A 20,948-nucleotide genomic window follows, 5' to 3' on the forward strand; every position below is an offset into this window, starting at 1 on the left:
GATATCGAAATTTGTGCAGACGACATGATAGTCTAACTCATTTCCCGAGATGACACTTTGGGTCTCACCCTGTGTTGACAGACTGTGTTGTGATACCCATATGTGTAAAGTTTACCGTGAATACCTTTTAGTTAACTCAAAATATCAATTAAAAAGTACGATTATAAAGAGATTTTCTGTTACAGTCGGAGGGGAAGAAACTTATCTTTAAATTCTTTAAAAATAACACAACCAAAAACAAAGAAAAAAAGTTTAAAATACACAGACACATTTTCATGTTTGTTCTTTCATTTGACTTATATACGATAATATTTAAAGAAAATTGTAAATTAAAAACAGTATACATTTTTGTTTAGATATTTTTAAGCCATAGCAATTGTATTGTTTAGCTCCCGCCTCTAACCTCAAGCCCTTTAACAATTATTTAAACAGTAACAAACTTCAAACTTAAAATGTCGATACGACTTAAATTTTGTACCTTGATATACCCAGCTTTAAACGTTTCTTTTTGTTTTTATTCACGTATTAATAATCACTTGTATGAGCTTACACGCCTCATTGGCTTCTTTTGTCTTTTGAAAGTATGACCGAATCTAACGTAAATAAACCCAAATAGAACTAACTAAAATAAAAAATGACGCTTAAAATTATTTTGTGGATTTATATTTTACCAATATGCCGAGGTAATTTTAAAGGATCTATATTAATATGTTTATTATTTTCTGCACTTCATTTTATCCTAGCATTACTCAAATATTTTTTTTTATTTACAAGTTGTAAGCCACATAAAACCAAAGTACGTCAAATTATGCCTAATGGTTTTTTCCTTTGATAAAATATAATTCATGCAGATTCGACCAGTTTCATATCTTTTAATAGATAGATAACAAAAAATAAAAAAGAACAAATTTATACTTGATACTACATAATATTCTTGAAAGTTATATTCAAAGTGCATGTAACTGAATTGAAAATTGAACATGCATGAACTTAAAAATGATTGAATTACGGAGGCGTCCTGGGTGACCTAACGTTTTCGCTATAAGATATATTACCATCCTCCAGTAAACTAGATCCAAATAAGATAAATTTCGATAAAGATATTTTTCTTTGTCAAGAGTTGGATAAGACTGAATTTATTTGATATGGGCACTATGTTATAGACTATGAAATGGGCAATTCAACTAGCCCTGGTAGACATTTATTTTTGTTGTTGTTGTATTTTTTTGTTGTATTTTCCTGAGATGCTCCACTTTTTCATGCCTCATGAATATTCTCTACTTGCTCTTTTAATCAAAGCCGTTTGATATGATTTTAATTTACCGATTAACAGAAAGAAATGTCATTTGTTTATTAAAATGTGTGTTGTCGCATACTGTCTGATATAGTCAGTTACTTTTGTATTATATATAATCTTGTTTATCCCGATCTCAAATTTATTAGACAGGATCTAAAACAAAAATGCATTCCATTCCATGGATCCACACAAGATATTGAAATATTCATTGAATTACATAAGAACCTTTACAAAGTAATTATGATTAATGCAATGAGATAATTTACACGTATTTTCCTTTTGCTTTTTGTATTAATTTATCAATATATACATTGGTATATAATTTGCTGAAAGATTGCTATATGATTTATATTTTAGTGCAGTCTGCAAACGGTTATGATGTGACGTCACCAGGAGCTATAATAGGAATCGTTCTAGTAGCTATTGTTATAATCACGGCAATCGTCATCATAGTTGTCATCTGCTTGAAAAAGACATGGCATAAACAACGAAGACAAAATACAATATCAAACAAGACAAAGAAAGTTCCAAAAAAGCCAACAACGATTTCAGGTGAATACAGTCATAACATAGAACTTTATTAAAAGTTAAATATTCAATATATTCCCTTCTGTTAATCTTTATTGTAAACGGTATGCGGGTGCATAATAAAATGGTTTTCTCATTCATCTTATGTAATATGGTGTATCGTCTTTTTAAATAATTAGTTACAATTGTTGTAGAACTGTTATAATGTTATAATTTATGGTGCCATTTAAGTTGCAATCCATATTTTTATCTTAAATTAAAATGTAGATTGTGTTTGTTTAGAATTTCTTTTCACAATACATAGAAGCAATATGTAAACCTGAATTTATGTACATATATTTTAGAAACGCTTATCGAAAAATTGCCTGACATCCCAGAAGTAGACGAAAATATAAGTGCGTCTGGTGTAAGCGTAAGAGATGAATCTAAACTAACGTTTTATCAAATTGACAATGAGGCAAGCACTACTGAAGCGGGTGACATTGATAAAGAAAATGAAAAAGTGGAACAATATGAAGCTAACAAAATAAGTGAGGATATGACTGTCTCAGTGAAAACCGATAAGATACAAACACAAACTGAAGAATCAGAAACATTTGAGAGCAAACCAGATGAACCAAAGTCATCTGGTGAGGATTTGGTAAAGACAATCAACTGTGAAAGTGAAACAACACAGGATATAAAAAGTGAAGTATCCATCACACGTGTAATTGAAAATGAAAATATTTTGAGGAAAGATTTACCTTATTTAAACTCTACAGAACACATTTTCTCAGAATATGATCCAGCTATGACATACAAATCGGAGAGTGAATGGAAATCAAAGAGTGACGAAGGCTTACATCTACAATCGATCAGATTTGAGAGAAAAAATATCGCTCCAAGAGCTTTTGAAATAACTCGCGATGACAGTGATTTGAATCTCAAATCTCAAAGTACGATAGAGGTTGAAATGCACGAAGCAACAAAGGTATCCAGTCGATCCGAAGGAACATTAACTGATGATATGAAAATAAAATCATTGAAAAGAAGATCATCTTTAATATCTAAAGTAACGAGCAAATCATTCCAATGGAATTTCGATTATATATCTCCATATGCAATGACAGATAAACAAAAGCGTGAGCGTTATGAGTTAAAGCTTAAAATTCGTAAGCGAAGAATGCTAGCATTGAAACAAAAGTTAGCTGATAAGGAAAGACAACAGTATGAAAATAAACTAGCATTTGAGAAATGGAAACTACGAAAACAGGGCGAGAAACATTACGAAGGAGACATTGGGTCTTTTAACAAAAGAAAATTTAATAAATATAATTACTGGTATCCGTAATCAATGACTTATTATCATTTATCCTCTCTAGAATATATTCATTTACTTCAGTGTGGAAGAATAAATACATTTCCACAACGTTGAAAAGTCATAATCATGCAAGTATATAATACTTTATGATAAAAGTAAACAAAAAGTACTAGTATCATCTTATTTATTTGAAATCCACAAAGCCAGCAAGTACGTTCGAACACACAAAAAATATGCAAAATAGCATGAAATAATGACAAATATTGTAATCTCTAAAACAGTATCAAACGTGCGAAATAAAATGCTGATTTACACAAACGTAGTACATTGAAATACTCGTCTGATAGCATACATATAATTAAAGAACATAATCTCACAGGACAACTAAAATTTCAGAAACACATATCGTTTATCAAAAATGTCTGATTTCTTCACTAAGGACAAACATAATATCTTTTAAATATATATTGAATAACAAGTTTTGTTTAATACTATAAGCGTCCGTCTAAATCATCAAATAATGAATCGGCTATTCCTTTTTACATTAGTAACTATGTGTTTCAATTCCAACAAATGCACGACAAACAACTTGAACTAAAAATATGTTTTATGCTGCCTCCCTCTCTTGTTATTTATGTAACGATTCATACCTATTTTACATCTGGGACATACAACTTGCAATGCTACCAATTTAGTTATACGTATATGACTTAGTTTGATAAATTTATTTTGCATAGAGAGTTCAATGTTTAGATTTAGGCTGAAAAAGATTAAAGTCCAGTACCAGACGTAATTTGCTTGCGTTGATCCTTTAAGAGCGGGTTTTTTTTCAAGTTGGATACCAAAATGTACTTTTTGCTTTCTCATAAACATTTTCTAAGCTTTTATTTTTCGCCGTTGTTGTCTTCATTTTACTCTGTTTCCACTTTTCAAATGCTAACTGATTTTTTTGAAGTCGCTTCTCCTTTTCTTTTTCTTTTTGTCTTTTAATTTGCTCTTTCTTCTTTTTTAATTTTACTCTTTTATCAATGATATCTTGCTTTTGTTTATCAGACAAAGCGTATGGAGATCTGTACACAAAATTCCATTCGAGAGGTTCATAAGATATCTCTGAAGATATACGTGTCGAATTCCCTTTTTCTATAGCATCCACTAAGTTTCCTTCAGACTTATGCATTCTGTCTTGTGTTTTAATTTTACTCATTGTTTTATTGTCTGTTTCCATATCCAGAGCACTATCATCTCTTGAAAATACGAAAACATTTTTCTGATTATTTTTATTTTCTACACAGTCTATTATAATACTTAAGTCGCTTTTAGAAATGTTGTAATTTTCAGTCTCATTAGTCACAGTGGCATCAAAGTCAGAAAAGATATTTTCTGTAGAATTCAAATGTGGCATATCTTTTCTTAATGGTTTTTCGATTTTCGTGATACGTGTTACAACTATTTCGTCACTTTTGTTTTCTATAATGTTCTCGACGTCATTTGAATCTAAAGGCTCGACAATATCATCAGTAAGTTTACTCCCACAAGAAACGTTCCCGTTCAATTCCTGGTTAGCAATACAAGGTACACTGCATTTACCTAGTATTATATCCTCTTGGGTACATTCAGTTGTATTTTTATCAGAGTTTATGGTAGAAGTACTCATCTGCCCTGATGTTTTGTGATCAGGTCTACTCATTTCAAGTGATAAATCAAACATGTCATCATTGTTGAACTGCGATCGTTCGTCTTTATTATTAAGCGATTTTCCTTGTGTCGCGGTTTCGTCATTGGATGATAGTGTCGTTTGAATACCATTGTTAATATACAATTTCTCTTTGCTTGTTTGGTTTTTTGGTTCTTCGTTAATAACTTTTTCTAAAAGGTATGATTTTAAAGTGAATGTATGTTAGTTCAAACTTATACACGTATACTAACGATATAAATTCAATTTCGTATAAACTTGTCTGTCAAGACTTTCTTAAAGTTAGCTAAGTTTTTACCGGTCATTTACCTAGTGCAAGGAGTCTCAATAATTAATTTATACACATTAAAATGTTGGGGTTAATTTAAGTTAATAAAACGATAGTACCTGAAATAATTTCTGATGTGTCGTGTTGAGATGAAATTCTTTTCTTCTGGTTGAAGGTACGTCTCTCTCGACAGCATTTCCCTTTCAAACAGACGATCATATTTATGATGATAATTGTCAACACGAGTGTGCCTATGACAATGCCAGCAATTGCTGCAGCGGAAAGTCCATTGCATGGTCCTTCAGCTCGTTTGGCTTGTAGAAAAACATCAGTAGATGTATTAATATTATATTGCTCTCATCACTCATATATGTATAAGTTAAATATATATAAACAAAAACGATAAATACATAGACAAATGTATTTAAAATCTGATTGTCATGTATAGGAATTTCATGAAAATCATGTATACCAGAGGAAAAGCAAATATTAAAATCTATCGAGATATTATACTTATAATATTGAGAGCAGACACTTAATCTGTATTTTGTGTTATTTCAGTGAGTACAGTCAAGCAAAACGGAATCTGTAATTCTTTCTTTTTATCATTTTTCTCAGGCACCCTATAATACACTGTACCAAAATATTTTTTTTCTCTAAGATTACATCATACATATGCAACATCCTTCGTTATCAGAATAATAGTAATAAATAGAAAATGTAAACTTAAGCTTTTAGCACAGTGATCTATTTATCTTTCAGACAAGAAAATAGTCTTTATGTTGGTATGTTGTTATGTACAAGAGCTTTTACTGATTCAATCACTTACGACACAGCTCTGAAAAAGAAACAAAAAACGAGAATTGTCATAGTGCACTAATTGAAATGTTTTCAATATCATATGAGAAACAACTGATTATGTTTTAGACAATACTAAAAACGATATTCATATCGAATCATTTGTAGAATAATGATAATCACTTATTACTGTTTAAGTCATACGATACTAAATGCGTACATATGGCAATAACAAATTTAACACAACTGTACATTACTTGCAATAAACACTTTAGTCCAAGGAATTTACCCTGTAAATATTTGTACTTACTTCTTGGTGTAAGTTGCATGTTCAGTCCTGCAGAAGACATATTGGAAGCAAACACCGGTTGTTCAGAAGGTGTTTGTCCCTTTCTACAGCTTCCTGGAGTTTGTGAAACATTGAGACTCCCGTCAGAGTTTCTACTTGATACCTAGATGCAATTTTAAAATGTTATATCTTTACAGCTCAAATATTAGCAACAAGTAAAAATGACATTTATTAGAATTGTAGATGCGACAAATGATTCAAAATTGAAACGTGTTGCAAGGATCTAAACTCATATCAAGCTCAAATAGCAGGGAGATTTTTAATTTATTCTGCGTATATTTCTTAAATATCTTTTGCATCCATTTTCTGTTTTAAGTGCCCAAAATAATGAATGTAAAAATATTCAAATTTTGTGACCTTACTGGAGTTAAGCTAAATAAAACATGTTTTCTGAAGACAGATTATATGAACGTACCATGCATGTAAATCTATGTGTACCATTTGAATGATTCACAAAATTATCTTCATTATACAGGGTGTGATATGTGTAGCTCCCAAATGTTAGAGTAAAAACACAAAATACACTTCCATTCCCTTAAACAGAAAGCACATTTATAGCGATTTATAATGTAACACATATGCAACCCTAAATAAAGCATGGCGATGAAAACGTAAAGCACTGAAGATAGATATGTATATTTCAGCTGCAAGAAAATATAGACAGATTTTGAATAGTTACATCATCTTGCCTGACGAACTTCAGCACATTTAAACTAAGAAAGAAGTAGCGTGTATTTTTATTATGGATTTATTCAAATTACCAAGGAAACTGCATTATCATTTAATTAATGTAAAATAAGAAATTATGTAAATTTCGTAATCACTTAAAAGTAATTAACAAAATCGTGTAGTTTTATCAATTGTTTTGAAAATAAGATGGCACAAAAAGGCAACCTTTTCTTGACTACTTCTAAAACATATCATTCAAATAAATATATGCTCGTAGTATTTTCGAATTATGTATGTTCTGTAAAGAAAATCCTAGTGGTAATGGTATTTGAGAATAATCTTTTCACCAGAATAAGAAATCTTTGTATCACAAATAGTGTAGTTGAATGTCATTCGCTCATAATCTGTACAGACATCCCAAACTTCGTTACCAGTCCCGCAATAGCTATTCTTTGATTCTAAATCTTTGACAATGTAAAAATATTCTCCGAAAAACGTCGATGGACATTCTTGTTTAGCGAACACTTCACTTCCTGAAAGATACAGTCTAACTCAGTTGGTAAGTACAATGTACGAACATAGCTGATTATATCCTAACTTGTTTGTAGAGTAAAATACAAAAAATAGAATAAATGGAAAAGATAATATTTGTTATGCAGTAGTGCCATCACCGTCATATGATATCAATATGGTCATGCAAGATTCAAGATATATGTTCATAAACATTGACGCTGACCTTTACTACACTCCACTTTTGTTTTATACAAACGTTTCAATGATCAACTGAACCACGGTTTATGACATGAACAATTAAAAGTATAAAGTTTGTTTGGTATTTAGATTGTATCTATTTCAAATTTGTATTTATTTACTGTAAAGATCGCAATGCATGACAGATATGCGTTAGAAGCAAGCGTATTACTTATTATTAATCTGTATAATAAAGATAATTTGTATTATAGTTACAAATAAGTAAAATGATGAATCAACTGTAAAGAAAAATACATAATCCTTTTTAAATGTACATGTATATGTATTTTCAGAAAATATATTTGATGAATTTATATAGATATTAAACATTTGTTTGAGATTTCTTACCTAAATAATTATAGCAATTTTAAATATTTCTTTTGACTAGCAATGCAACGACACTCAATATAAACAGTAGATAATATTTTATCATCTCTTAACACACAAATAGCTTTACCTTGTTTGACAAGTACATGATATTCGCCAGTTTCTGGAAATTCTGCTGCTTGTGAAGCGGTTTCTGTACTAAAACACAGCTGTTTTACTGGATCAGAAACTACTGTAGACGAAAGAGTTGCCGATATCCTCTCATATCGATATTTCTCCTCTTCAGCTTAAAATAGTAACATCTTGCTTAAAGGGTAAATTGCATATATTCTGAATGAATATGATTACTTAATGAATAAGTTATTATTAATTAATCTTACAATGTACTCGTGGTTGTTAAGGTTATCTACTACTACTATTTTACTTTTAATTCATTTTTAAAACATACAAGTTGGCATTACCAATGCATTCTTATTGTACAAGCATGAAACGTAAAATTACAACAAGTGAATTTAATGAAACATTATATAGTGTGATACAGGGTGGTGTATGCATTTACAGATTGCTCCAGTTTACTTACAGCTGTTTTGCAACACTTAACTGGTATTAAACAACCAGAGAATGGCATGATAATTTAATAAATCTGATTGATATATTGATTAATTTCAACTTACCCCACAAAAGATAGTAATAATATGATTGCGATGTTATTTCTTTCAATTCCATACACAAGTAAGCTGTATACGGCGCACCTAGTATTGTGATGTTCTGTGTTTGTCTTAAACGTAAATTTTAACTTTTAATGCACTAAATGTTAAAACATATGATGCTTTCTTGTAAAATCAACTGTTAGCCTTTGATTGCCATATACAAGTGAGCGGCAAAGTAAATAATAAGCATTGAAATGCTTTTCGTTTGTCAAAACAAATAATAAATCATATTGAAAATTCCTTCTATTTTTTCTGCTGACTGTTCCAAAGTCAGAAATACAAAGCATTGTGAAAACTATGTTAAAATTGACAAATAAAGCGTAAAATTTGCAAACAAAATTGCAACAATGCCCTTTTCTATTTTAGCTCTGAAAATGTTAACCATATCTACCGCGTTTGGTGCTACATGCACATAGTACGAGAAACTTTGTTGTCTCTAGTCGCTGACTCTTTGCTCTTATTTCTATTGAACTGATCGTAAAAGACCATGTTAAAGATTAATATATTCAATTCCGATAAGTCGTAAATAGATAAATAAATAAAAGACCAATTTAAAGATTAATCAATTTCTATAACTTGTATCTAAATGAATAAATAAAAGACCATGTTAAAGATTAATCAATTTCGATAACTCGTATATAAATGAATGAATGAATGAATGAATGAATGAATGAATGAATGAATTAATTAATTAATTAATTAATGCCAATAATTGATAAACGTTTATTTTATCAGTTGACTATAATAGCAGAATAGTTTGATATTTTGTTATATTTCATGTACGTGCGACTTTAAAATGCAATGATTGAACAGAATAAGTAACATAGAATTCCTTACACCATGATGAGGAGGAGTTTCGTTGAATCAGTACTAGTATGCAGACATTCCCAATTCTCAAACAAGTCCCCGTTTTCTGTTTGAAATTCCCACCCTGTCATGTTAGTGGTGCTAAACTTCAGCTCCCCTTTATCGCTGTCAATCCAAACCGAGTTTTGGAATTGCTCCGGTAATTCACAAAATGAGGCGATCTCTGGAATTTGAATATTAATCACATCTTTACCATACTCATTACTACACTTCTTGCTACTGATACATTTGTTTTCCACATTTATGTGGGTAAATTTAAAATATATCTTAATGTGGAGAATCTTCAACATCATTTGTTTCTAAACCAACTTTCAGGACAAATGCCGTGAAGTTGGTGAAAGACTTACACATGCATGTAATATTATGATCATTTCTTGATTGTCAACCATGCCAGTCAATCAAGCCAAGTTCAGAATGTGAGTAACGTATACATAATATACATTTATATGGGCAAGGATAATAAAAGAACAATTAAAATGAAAAGAAAGCAAATAAAATCAAATTGATGACGACGACGGTTATGCTGATGGTTATGAAGAATTTTCTTTCAATGCCCATCATAGAAAGATACGACAGGTATAATATATAAAAACTATATACAACTATTATTGTATCAGATATTTTATTCCTAGATTAACACATAAAAAGGTATATTTGTATCAAATATAAAATTTGTACGTTAAAAAAAGATTATCTCGCACGTTGTCTTAAGAAATAAAGATAATATTATATTGTATAATTTATAAGAAAATCAAAACACATACCTCGGAAAAGATGAATAATAAGGATCCACATATAAAGAAAAAATAACATTTTTGCAGTAGTTCATGTAAAATTCTTTCCATTACAAAAATATTTGTAAAATAGTCACTAACACAAAACTCCAAAGATCACGTTTCGGTTATCGATTTCGGGAAACTTAAGATAAGATAACTATTGTTTTAGGTACGACGACGGTATGCGAAAAACATAATTGTTTACAAATACAAATGTTAACGATAATTACTTTTAAATACCGGGGTCGATAAAAGTTCTTATTTAAATGCGTTGTTGTTGTTGTTTTGTCTTTTTTGCAATTTCCTATTGTTAATAAATTTTCAAATATATAGATAGCTTATACATTAAATCAATTTAAAAAAAAAACAAAAAAAAAAACACTCTCAGGGTACTTTGAAATCTAAAACTTTTTTTTATCGATGGCATATTTATGTACACTTAAAAACCCAAACCTATTGACGTTGAAAAAAGACACGCCTCATTTAGTTATAATACCTTTTGTTTTCATTGATTGATTGATATAGATCGCTTTTCCATAATGAAAACACTAGCTTTTGAATTTAAGTTAGATCTCGCCATGGACATTTTATAAGCAGGCTAACAAAAAATATGGAAGTTTTGATTTATTTAGGGATATTAAATATTTTTCTCCGACAAGGTAATAACATAAGAATTTTTTATTTGTTTATTAATCATAACTTATTAGTTTGTGTTGTAAAATTGTTGACTTGGCGGACCTTGCTGAATTATTTTTTTTAATTGTGCATCTTAAGGTGTAATAAATTGCTTCAATCTGAATACATCCTAAATAATCTCTGCGCAAATCACCGTTTCCTTGAAGTAAATGTATATTTTTCAAGATACTTCTTTGATAGCTAACATGAGGTAGAAGCAGGGTTGAAGCAGTACCCCTGTTACCATGACATATATCAATTATGATAAAAAAGTAAGATCGCTAATTCAATTAGTTATACACAGGGGACGTACCATACTTGGATCGTATTACGTTGTTATAAAAAATAAGTAGAAGATTTCCATATAAGCTATACCATTTGTTCTTATTTCAGGAGCATCCGCAGCATGCACTTTACCTGAACAATTCCAAAACTCGGTTTGGATCGACAGCGATAAGGAGGAGCTGACATTTAGCACTACCAACATGACAGGGTGGGATTTTCAAACTTTAGGCGTTAGTACCGTGTATGAAGAATGGGAATGTTTCCATACCAGCAATGAAGGTTCAAAGCTATATCTTATAATGATGTAAGTTAAAAATGTATAGTTTCCCCAAACAAATAATTTGAAATATTTCAGTGTAACTGATGCTTATCTTCAAAGCACGTTGAAACATTTACTTTTTGTGTGCTTTATTTGTTAATTATTTTGTAATTGAGAGCAATATTACAGAACTTTCTTACTTTATTAACGAACTGTTTTTTTTTAAATGAGGCAATATAAGGTACGATATGCTTTTGATATAGATATTTTGAACTCTATAACTGTATTACGATTTGGATTTGATATACATGTATATATTTTAGACTTATGCTATAATAATGGGGCACGATACTGATAATGTATCTGATAATTTCTAATGGAAAATCACGAGGCTAAAATGCTGCAAATTCATTGGTAGAATTTATAAGGTGTTGAATAAATGTTATATCATTAGAGTATATTTCATATTTCAACATGACAAAAATGTCTTACTTACTTGATTTATTTCATTTTTCATTTTAGAATTTTTCTCATGCTTCTTTCAATTTAAGTTAAGAATTTGTATTCAGTACAATGCAGATCATATTAAAGCTATATCAAATTACACATCTTTTATGAAATTCATAAACCGATAAAATATTTTGTTCGGTTCTTGACAGAATTGTAACTAAAAATCATGGATATGTTACTTACATGTAACACACATGAAATTAGTACGTTAACAGAATTGAAATAGCTTGGACAAAATAATATATGTTTTCAACCATTTAAAATGATTTTATGCATGTGCCATCCCATTATAAGGAAAACGTTATACAAACACATTTCATTCATCAAGGTATTTTAAATGTATTCGTTTCTAAACACTAAATTTGTTAACTCCAGGTGGCAAATGTATGTATGCAGTTGTGTACACTTTAAATCAAACACCTATGCTTAAACGTAAACTACATGTCATTTTGATAAGTTCAAAAAGTAACATTATTCTTTCACTGATATTCTGTTGCATTTTAATTATGGTAATTGGACGAGAATAACACACAACTTATTTTATAACAGAATTGCTTTAAGAGTTAAGATTCGCTAGTAGTATATTTTGTCCATGCTTGTTACCGATTTTGCTTAATAAAAGTTAAAAAGGGGGCTTAGTTACATTTTCATACAGGAATGGTACGACGAAATCTGTTTTTGGTTTGGGTGAACAATTTCAATTTATAGCATGGAAAACGATATAACAATGACATTTTCCCGTAAGCACACATTATAACGTACGAAGTACTGCCTTAAATTTATTCATTTAAATGTACTTGAATCAAAGTTGTTTTTTAATATTCTGGTATGCAACGACTAACAGTTTATGATACAAGAAACTATTAATTGGATTAGATTTTATTATTTATTTCATAAAATTTCGTTTCAGACAAACACAGAATATCACAATACTTCAAGAAACATATACAGCTTATTTGTGCATGGAGTTAACGGAAATAACCTCGCAATCATATTATTACTATCTCTTGTGGGGTAAGTGACAACAACTTAAATTCGAATTGATATGAACATCTGCCTCAAAATCAGATGGATACAGAAAAAGCACAATAATCGCCCATAAGAAATATGAAGTTTTGTGTCTGAAATGGTACAGGACAAAAGGTCTCATAAAAGTATATTTTATATGTTAAATTACCAATTCATTTAGAAAACAAAGCGTGGGATGAATAGGAAGTCAATTTGATGGTATAAAGTCCTAAGCACTGCGCCAGTTCATATATTTTGCAGTGTTTAAAAGAACTGTTTAGGTAGAATATGCTATAAACCTTTTGGTTTCCACTTGTATAAGTCGCGTTTTGTATTTTCATCGCGTGTTTACACCACTTAACATTAGCGGTAAGATGAAAAATATATTCAATATTTATTGGATGAAGTTGATTTCTAAGTACAAGTTATAACGGGTATGTTTCGCAAAAAAAAAAACTGAGTATATAGCATAATTCATTTCGTCGTTCCAAAAACGAACCTAGACGTGTGTTTTTGTTTTCTGTTTTAATTTATACCAATGCAATAATTTGTTTCTGAACTAGCGGAAGAGGAAAAATACCGTGAAGAGAGAATATCAACAACGCTAGCTTCTATGTCGGTATCGGACCCTGTACAGCAGTTATGTTTTACCACAAGTAACGCTGCCCAAGCAGCGGCATATCCGGAAACTGGTGAATATCATATACTTGTAAAACAAGGTAAGGCTTTCAAATAGATATAAATGAAACTATGTACTATTACATATATATACATTGTTTGTTAATAAATATATTTCGAAGTCTCTGCAGACTAAAATAGAGAAATGTGAATCTCTAAAGAAAGCCCAACACGGCAAAATTGAAAATGTTGCAGGCTCGGTTTGATTGAGCCTGTTCATGGACGGTACTGTCAAGTGCAAACTACCGTCCACGCCCCCCTAGCACTGGCTTAAGCAGAATTCAACGTTTAACATGAAGTGACACCGTCAAACTTTGCATGGGATTTTCTTAACATGTGTCTGTAACAAAAATAGTTAAATATACTTTTGTTTTATAACCATTACATGGAAAGTCTAACCTCTCGTCATGTTCCAGGCATTGTGTTGACCGATATGTATTACATGTATGTGAACAAATAAATGTGAACCACTAGAAACTTCTGCTAGCATCGAAGGAAAAATGTTCCTCGAATATTTGCTTGTGATTGATACCCCCATCTCCCCAAAATAAATTTCGGACGGATCAAGTGTTATAATATGTGCCGCGTCATGACAAAACCAACATAACGGGTTTGCGCAGTCTGATCAGGATCCATGCTGTTCGCTATCACTTTCTCTACTTGTAATAGGGCTTGTAAGCGAACAGCATGGATCCTGATCAGACTTCGCGGATGCGCAGGCTTGTCTGGATTCATGCTGGTCGCAAACGCATTACGATGGTTTTGTCGTGACGCGGCTCAATTATTTGGAATTGCAATAGAGGTATTGGCATGCATACTTAGTCTAGTACTTTGAGTGAATACGACGTGCTCAAATTCAGACAGAAAGTAGTGACTTTAGGTATCAGAATATAAACATTTTCAAATATCGGTGAACGATTTTAACTCTCTATTATATATAAAAAAATAATCACACATTGTATATCATTTCATATGTTTAAGAATATTATAATCATTTATTGCTAAGGAAGTGAAGTTGCTGCAAAACAAGAATGTCCATCGACTTTTTTCGGAGAATATTTTTACACAGTAACAAATAAAGACACTAATACAGACTACTGTGGGACTGGTAGCGAAGTTTGGGATGTTTGTACAGATTACGAGAAAATGTCATTCAACTACACAATTTGCAGTACTCAGATTTCATATTCTGGTAATATGTTAGGCATAGCATTTAATTTACATTTTAAAATCAATATTTTTATAAATGTAAGATTATTTAGTTAAACATGATATGCTGTGTCTAGTTTGAAGTGCTCACTGTCAACTAACTTATTTGAGCTGTGATCTACTAGAAATCTGTATTTTACTTTAGTTAGTGGTTTGATTCACCCCATCAATCACCTTTTACTGGTCGTTTCTGTGTAGATTAGTGAAAGAAGGTTTCTTTTTTAAACAATAAATACATTTTAAACAATATTATCGTAGGGTCTACCTTTATGCAGACAAGGAGGGCGTTAAACCCTTCAAAATGTTTTGTTTCCTGTCTATATCAACCAAGAGTGTTTAAATTATGCTGAATACTTAATTTTCTTGAATATGAACTACCTACAATTATGTAGTGTGTATTCCTTATTCAATGCATTTATCGCTTTTTTCGGTCATACAATATTTACCTTCTTCGGAAGAGAATGATGATTCTAAATCAACGTAATGTTTGTAGCCATTTCTAAGAAGATGAGTATTTTAAGTTCAACCAATGCGATTAATGTGTCTATTTCTTGATCATTGTTATGTCTAATGTCTATTCCAGTGAGTTTTTATTTTCATCGCCTTAAATTTTTGACACCATCACATTTATTTCTTTTGGGCATACGTGATTTTTTCTGGTTTGGATATCACTGTAAAGGTAAACGGCGACTCTCAAGGAAGACATCAGGTGCCCCTCCCTTATTGTTTCATGCACGAGCAGAAACCTCTGTAAAACCTCAGTGAAACAAGCCCTCTGGTTAACTAGATGGATAGCGCTTCACATGTAAGACTCAAAAGGTCCTTATGGGGTTTCAAACCCGAAGCCATAAGGGGATAATTGCTCGAAATCAACGAACAGTTGGCCACCAAAGCACATGTTTTTCAAATTTCAATTTTTATCACATCATAACAATATTATGATAATCTTCTCGTTATTTATTTGTCTTGTAATTTCATTTTAAGAAAATGGCAGTGTGTTTTGTGTGTTCAGTTTGACATCTGGTAGCTACACATATCACACAGTGTATAATGAAGATAATACTGTGAACCCTTCAGGTGGCACACATAGGTTTACATGTATGGTGAGTGACTTAATGATTGTAAATCTTTTCATTAAGAAAATGTATACATGTATACATGTATACTGTTTCTCATTAAGATGTTTTGACGGACATTTCATGATGTCAATCAAAATATATAACTTATTTTAGTAACTGTAGTTAAGTGTATCATCGGCATATTTTATTCCTACATACTTTCGCAGATACAAAAATTTGCTTTTTTCATAAGGATCGTTTTCGCGGAGAGAAGTTTTCGCTCATTAATAGTGACTGTGATATTTCATATATTTTAAACAACTCGTTACAAGAAATATCGGCCATCAACCTGTAAATTATGTAGATATTAATGCAATACTCGTAATCGTTGGGTCTTGAAAAAAATGAAAACACTTTCACGGTTTTTGACATACAGTGTATAAGTAATTGAGATGATTCATTAATCAGTAAAAGTCATTTTTCTGCCGTGTGTTTCAAATAATGTCATGTTTCTTTTATTACGTTATGAAACAAACGCACAAAAAGAAAATTACTTCTTAGATATATGGCAATATACGCTTACAATAAAATCATCAGGATAAACTTCTTACATATTCTCATAATGATAATTCATATCCATCTATAGGTATCCTCTATAGCAACTAATGGAAGTTTAACTGTCTCACAAACTCCAGGCAGCTGTAAAAAGGGTCAAACACCAATCGATCAACCATTGCAGGCATATCAAAACACTCCTGATGGGCTGAACATGCAGCTTACACCAAGAAGTAAGAGTAATTCAATGTCTATCAAAATCGTCTTAGGATTGAAAATGTTCTAGACTCCTAAATAAAATAGGTCTTAAAAATAGATACCGGTAAAATAAAAAATCTTAAAGAATGTACACATGGCTGAATTGGAAAAAAACTGATTAAGTCTGTACTTGGATAGAAGTCGTTAATGCACTCACCCTAACACCGGCTTAAGCAGAATGCAATGGAATGTTTAAGTATGGAATAAATAAATCGTATGCACAAAAAATGGTTCATTTTTGCTTAGTTAGAAAAAAAATCTGTAAACAAAGTGATCCCTCGGAATCATTTAGCACAACAAAATTACAAGAGAATAGCAGACTAGGTTTGATTGAGTATGTACATGAGGGATAATGAATAAGTGCAACATCCCTCACGACCCCGAGCACCGGCTTGAGCGGTACTCAAATCTCAACACTTAATTGTGCTGGCATCAATGATCCCGAAGGACAAGAGAAATATAACACCTGCTGTTGTGAAGTATAAAAATCTGGAAACAAAGTGATCCCTCGGAAGCATTAATCACAACAAAATTACAAGAGAATAGCAGACTTGGTTTGATCCCTCACGCCCCATAGCACCGGCTTCAGTGGTATTCAATTCTCAACAATAATAGTGCTGGCATACCATAAAGCAATTGCGTTATTTCACAAAATAAGTAATAAAAAGAGCATCGAAACACAAGGCTATCTGATTTTTACGAGGGGGCGTATCCCCCGAGTATTAATCAGATTGCCGAGTGTTTTGATGTTCTTTCTCTTTTGAATCATAGTCAAACATATAATCACGTTCCCTGTTGTCACAATATGAAACTCCAGAAAACAATAACCAATGAACGAGCATCTTAATATTATATTTCTATTGCTTCTCCTTTCTCTGCCGTCACAATAAGTAAACCCCAGCAAAAATGAACCAATCAATGGACATGCTCTGGAGTGCGGGTAGCTAATAGTACTGCACTCCAGTTAACACAATGTGCATGTATATATGTATACGATTTAACTCTGACACATTTTCAACAGAAAGGTCCTAAAACTATGATACAATTTTAGTTAGTTATTATTTAAGTTTTATTAGGAAACTGGTACTATATGTAACGATGTCTTTCATAAGCTTTAAAATTGTTTATTTTTCTCTTTCAATGCAGGGTTATGTCGTGAGTAACATTTTATTACATCCTCTCATCTTTTGTTATGAAAATAATGACACGCCTTCAAGATTAATCAACTTATAAAAATCATATATGTTAAAATCAAACCTGTTCTCCCTCATGCGTCATAAATATTCTAGACATTATGATTATACAAAATGTATTAACAATGTTAAAAGACAGCTTCGCAAAATTATCGTTTCTCCATATTTCTTTTGTGTAATTCTTATTATGAAAAAATAACTTTAATTCCAAACCTTTTTCAATAGCTAAAACAGACGAAAGTAGTAGTAGCGGGTTGTCAACTGGTGCAATAGTCGGCATCGTTTTTGGCATTCTCGTTTTAATAGCAGCCGTTATTCTGATGTGTCTGTTGTGTAAAAGAAAGAAAGGGAAACAGAATAAGAAAGAACAAGAAAATGAAAACGTGAACACTGTAGAATCGCCGAGGTCTAAGAAACGTATGTACGAGCAGACATTGCAACAACATTACAATTAGTTTGAGTGTCTATTAAGTAAATAAGTAGTATGCACGCGTATAGTGACAACATATAGAGCAAACATTTAGAAAAGTAGTCCACACTGAAAATAAAGCTTGAATTTAGAATAAAACAGCTTAGTTGAAATCAATTTTCATTTTATCAATACAACTGTTTCTATTCACGAAATTAGTCGAATTTTGTGTTTTTAGTCCGAATTAACCTAAAAATAGTTACACTATACATTTGGTTTGACTCTATAAAGGGTTTTTCTATTTTGATTTTATGAGGTGACAGTCCGGACATTTTGCACAGATCAACAATAATAAAGTAAGACATTTAAACTTGCACCATTTGCTTACGGAATTTGGTTGCACATGGAAATTGTGAAGTATTCCTTTATAATGCCTTGTTTCACATACGAAAAGATTTAGTATCATTAATATTGCAGTGTGTATTTTCTTTTCAATTCATTTAAATATATTTACTTATTAATACTCCGTAACTTTTTAACAAATAATTATTAATGTTTTGTTTTATACTGTATGAAAGAAGCATATCATTTACACGATATTAGCACTGCTAGCATGACAGGTATACATGTAATATGAAAAACAAAAATTGTATTTGTCATTTTCAACTTAGTTTAACCAAATGCATAGTAATTTGATAACTGTGCATCTTACACACTTTCCGTTCAATGCATGAGCTGGTTCTCATACTGCGTTTATTGCTTATCTAAGTACATATGTAGGATAAAACAAATATAATTTACCCTTAAACTTTTTTTATTTTTATTCTAGTTTCAGTTGATATTGACAATATACCTCATCAAAGGTCACCTCTCTGGGTTAACGGACCACAAGGAATAGCCCCTATTGAAACAAAGTATAATGGCGATCACAGAATTTCAAAATCTCCAGTATTAGACAAACAATACAATCCCTTTTCAGTGTTTCCATTTGGTAAAGGAAAGAAAAGTAAACAAGAAGACACGCAAAACGGACATGAACTAACTGTCTTTCAATTAGATGGAAATGATAACATCAAGGAGTATCCTTTGAGTAAAGAGAAAAATATACCAAATGACACCAATTTGTCTGACAGTCAAAAATTGAAAACAATTACAATGGCTAATAACCAAAAGTCAGAAAGACTTTCTATTGAAGATTTAGAAAATAATAAAGTTATACCGACAAGACCGGACAATTATGCAATGCCTGTTTTGAGGGCAGAGACAAGTGACAAAGATAGTTCTCAGATATTTCAAACAGGAAGCAATGGTAACACATCAAGAAATTCAAATGTAACACCGAAAGCTATTGTGTTACAAACAGATGATAATGCGATATATCCGTCACATACTCAACTTTCATCGCATACTCCAAAAGTTAATTGCGAGAAACAATCAAAGGAAGCTAAAATATGTCGTACAAAAATTGACCTTAACGACAGCGAGGTTGCAACCCTTTCTCAAAGACCCTATAAACAGCAGAGTTTAGGATTATCAACAGCAAACCAAGTAAGAGAATATCAATTACCCCTGTTTTGGTAACGGAAAAGTTTAAAAAAACGAAAATGAAAAACCTGAAAAAAAGACTGGAAAGCTTCTAAGGGAAACCCCAAAAACAAGCGGAGAAAGTGACACAGTCCTAAAATTGTCAAAAAAAATGGAAAAAGAAAGTATAAAAAGTGTCGAAAAAAAAATCACCGGGAGGGGAGAAATGGGTGAGCAAACCTTTGAAAAAGAGGGAAAAAAACAAAATTACGGTTTTTTCAAGAGTTAAAAAAAATCTGAAAAAAACTAAAAAGCCCAAAAATCGTCACAAAATTCCAAAACCCAAAAAGAAAAACTAAAAAAGAGGGGGCCAAACTCTCAATGATTTATTTAAATCAAAGTCCCGTTGGTTTCATTAAAAAAATTTAAAAAAAGGGAAAATTTTCAACGAAGAATCCCAAAAATCACTGAAAAAACCCAATCTTATTTGAATATATCGGAAAATGATAATTCAGGTATATGCTACGACGATGATAACGAGAAAGCAAGAGTTTAGGGTATTGGAATGATGATTCGTTGGGCAGGCAAATGAGAACGGCGATATTCGAAGAGAGTAGAATAAAAAACGCCATATGACATTGAGACTGGGCTCTAGGTTCGACTGACGATACAGAAAATGATCTCCACTTGACACTAGATACTGCAATTTTTCCGAAAGGAACAGTCAGTGCTAGAACTGTAAGTGCCATCACAAGCAGGATTGACAGCAGAGGTGCAAAGTATTTCATCGAAAACGAATCAGCTTCTATTGTTATACAAGTAAAAGCAGAGGATGTACCAGAAGATTTTGGAGTTGATTATCTTACAGGCGATACACATACAAAGGATGACGAGGAACATGTCACCTTCGAAGAAGATGACGACGAGGGGGAAGATGAAAGTATGAAAATTTAGGAGAAACGGGAAAATAATTGGGCGAAATTTGAGGAAAACCC

The 20,948-nt window shown here is 31.5% G+C and overlaps 6 protein-coding genes across 6 annotated transcripts in view; 4 read left to right on the forward strand and 2 right to left on the reverse strand.

Moving 5' to 3' along the window:
* The first annotated feature begins 581 nt into the window (after positions 1-581).
* Positions 582-3,280, forward strand: LOC132758182 (uncharacterized). Its single transcript, XM_060749735.1, has 3 exons — positions 582-683; positions 1,655-1,849; positions 2,170-3,280. Exons 1-3 carry the CDS (start codon positions 635-637, stop codon positions 3,153-3,155), a joined length of 1,230 nt encoding a protein of 409 aa, XP_060605718.1. The 5' UTR covers positions 582-634; the 3' UTR covers positions 3,156-3,280.
* A 54-nt stretch (positions 3,281-3,334) lies between these two features.
* LOC132758188 (chromatin assembly factor 1 subunit A-B-like) lies at positions 3,335-5,891 on the reverse strand. The gene is made up of 2 exons (XM_060749746.1): positions 5,206-5,891; positions 3,335-4,991 (listed from the first exon to the last, which is right to left on the reverse strand). Exons 1-2 carry the CDS (start codon positions 5,303-5,305, stop codon positions 3,955-3,957), a joined length of 1,137 nt encoding a protein of 378 aa, XP_060605729.1. The 5' UTR covers positions 5,306-5,891; the 3' UTR covers positions 3,335-3,954.
* A 16-nt stretch (positions 5,892-5,907) lies between these two features.
* LOC132758315 (uncharacterized) lies at positions 5,908-10,619 on the reverse strand. The gene is made up of 8 exons (XM_060749894.1): positions 10,321-10,619; positions 9,527-9,719; positions 8,654-8,757; positions 8,110-8,265; positions 7,250-7,435; positions 6,649-6,767; positions 6,195-6,336; positions 5,908-5,924 (listed from the first exon to the last, which is right to left on the reverse strand). The coding sequence occupies exons 1-8, from the start codon at positions 10,367-10,369 to the stop codon at positions 5,908-5,910; spliced, it is 966 nt and encodes a 321-aa protein (XP_060605877.1). The 5' UTR covers positions 10,370-10,619.
* A 231-nt stretch (positions 10,620-10,850) lies between these two features.
* LOC132758199 (uncharacterized) lies at positions 10,851-16,870 on the forward strand. Its single transcript, XM_060749758.1, has 7 exons — positions 10,851-10,991; positions 11,401-11,596; positions 12,972-13,075; positions 13,633-13,788; positions 14,754-14,939; positions 15,941-16,059; positions 16,661-16,870. Exons 1-7 carry the CDS (start codon positions 10,943-10,945, stop codon positions 16,853-16,855), a joined length of 1,005 nt encoding a protein of 334 aa, XP_060605741.1. The 5' UTR covers positions 10,851-10,942; the 3' UTR covers positions 16,856-16,870.
* A 1,119-nt stretch (positions 16,871-17,989) lies between these two features.
* LOC132758209 (uncharacterized) lies at positions 17,990-20,010 on the forward strand. The gene is made up of 2 exons (XM_060749768.1): positions 17,990-18,437; positions 19,259-20,010. The coding sequence occupies exons 1-2, from the start codon at positions 18,341-18,343 to the stop codon at positions 20,008-20,010; spliced, it is 849 nt and encodes a 282-aa protein (XP_060605751.1). The 5' UTR covers positions 17,990-18,340.
* A 169-nt stretch (positions 20,011-20,179) lies between these two features.
* Positions 20,180-20,948, forward strand: part of LOC132758324 (DNA-binding protein SMUBP-2-like) — a 36,400-nt gene continuing 35,631 nt past the window's right edge. Inside the window, exons 1-2 of the mRNA XM_060749905.1 lie at positions 20,180-20,183; positions 20,609-20,893. Of these exons, the coding sequence (XP_060605888.1) occupies positions 20,180-20,183; positions 20,609-20,893 (289 nt within the window). The remainder of the gene's footprint in view (positions 20,184-20,608; positions 20,894-20,948) is intronic.

This window comes from Ruditapes philippinarum, unplaced genomic scaffold (genome assembly GCF_026571515.1).
Source record: "Ruditapes philippinarum isolate M1 unplaced genomic scaffold, ASM2657151v2 ctg6828_1_1_1_1, whole genome shotgun sequence".
NCBI lineage: Eukaryota > Metazoa > Mollusca > Bivalvia > Venerida > Veneridae > Ruditapes > Ruditapes philippinarum.

Bases quoted from the DNA above. Each gene is read 5' to 3' on its own strand.
- LOC132758188 (XM_060749746.1), bottom strand. From the start codon at position 5,305: ATGATCGTCTGTTTGAAAGGGAAATGCTGTCGAGAGAGACGTACCTTC. The intron at 4,992-5,205 runs GTACTATCGTTT...CATACCTTTTAG, and splicing joins CACATCAGAAATTATTTCAG to AAAAAGTTATTAACGAAGAA.
- LOC132758199 (XM_060749758.1), top strand. From the start codon at position 10,943: ATGGAAGTTTTGATTTATTTAGGGATATTAAATATTTTTCTCCGACAA. The intron at 13,789-14,753 runs GTAAGGCTTTCA...TTTATTGCTAAG, and splicing joins TCATATACTTGTAAAACAAG to GAAGTGAAGTTGCTGCAAAA. The intron at 14,940-15,940 runs GTAATATGTTAG...TTTCATTTTAAG, and splicing joins TACTCAGATTTCATATTCTG to AAAATGGCAGTGTGTTTTGT.
- LOC132758315 (XM_060749894.1), bottom strand. From the start codon at position 10,369: ATGTTATTTTTTCTTTATATGTGGATCCTTATTATTCATCTTTTCCGA. The intron at 8,758-9,526 runs GTAAGGAATTCT...TTTACGTTTAAG, and splicing joins AAACTCCTCCTCATCATGGT to ACAAACACAGAACATCACAA. The intron at 6,337-6,648 runs GTACGTTCATAT...AATTGCATCTAG, and splicing joins CACATAGATTTACATGCATG to GTATCAAGTAGAAACTCTGA.
- LOC132758182 (XM_060749735.1), top strand. From the start codon at position 635: ATGACGCTTAAAATTATTTTGTGGATTTATATTTTACCAATATGCCGA. The intron at 684-1,654 runs GTAATTTTAAAG...TTTATATTTTAG, and splicing joins TATTTTACCAATATGCCGAG to TGCAGTCTGCAAACGGTTAT. The intron at 1,850-2,169 runs GTGAATACAGTC...CATATATTTTAG, and splicing joins AAAGCCAACAACGATTTCAG to AAACGCTTATCGAAAAATTG.
- LOC132758209 (XM_060749768.1), top strand. From the start codon at position 18,341: ATGTGTCTGTTGTGTAAAAGAAAGAAAGGGAAACAGAATAAGAAAGAA. The intron at 18,438-19,258 runs GTATGTACGAGC...TTTTTATTCTAG, and splicing joins ATCGCCGAGGTCTAAGAAAC to TTTCAGTTGATATTGACAAT.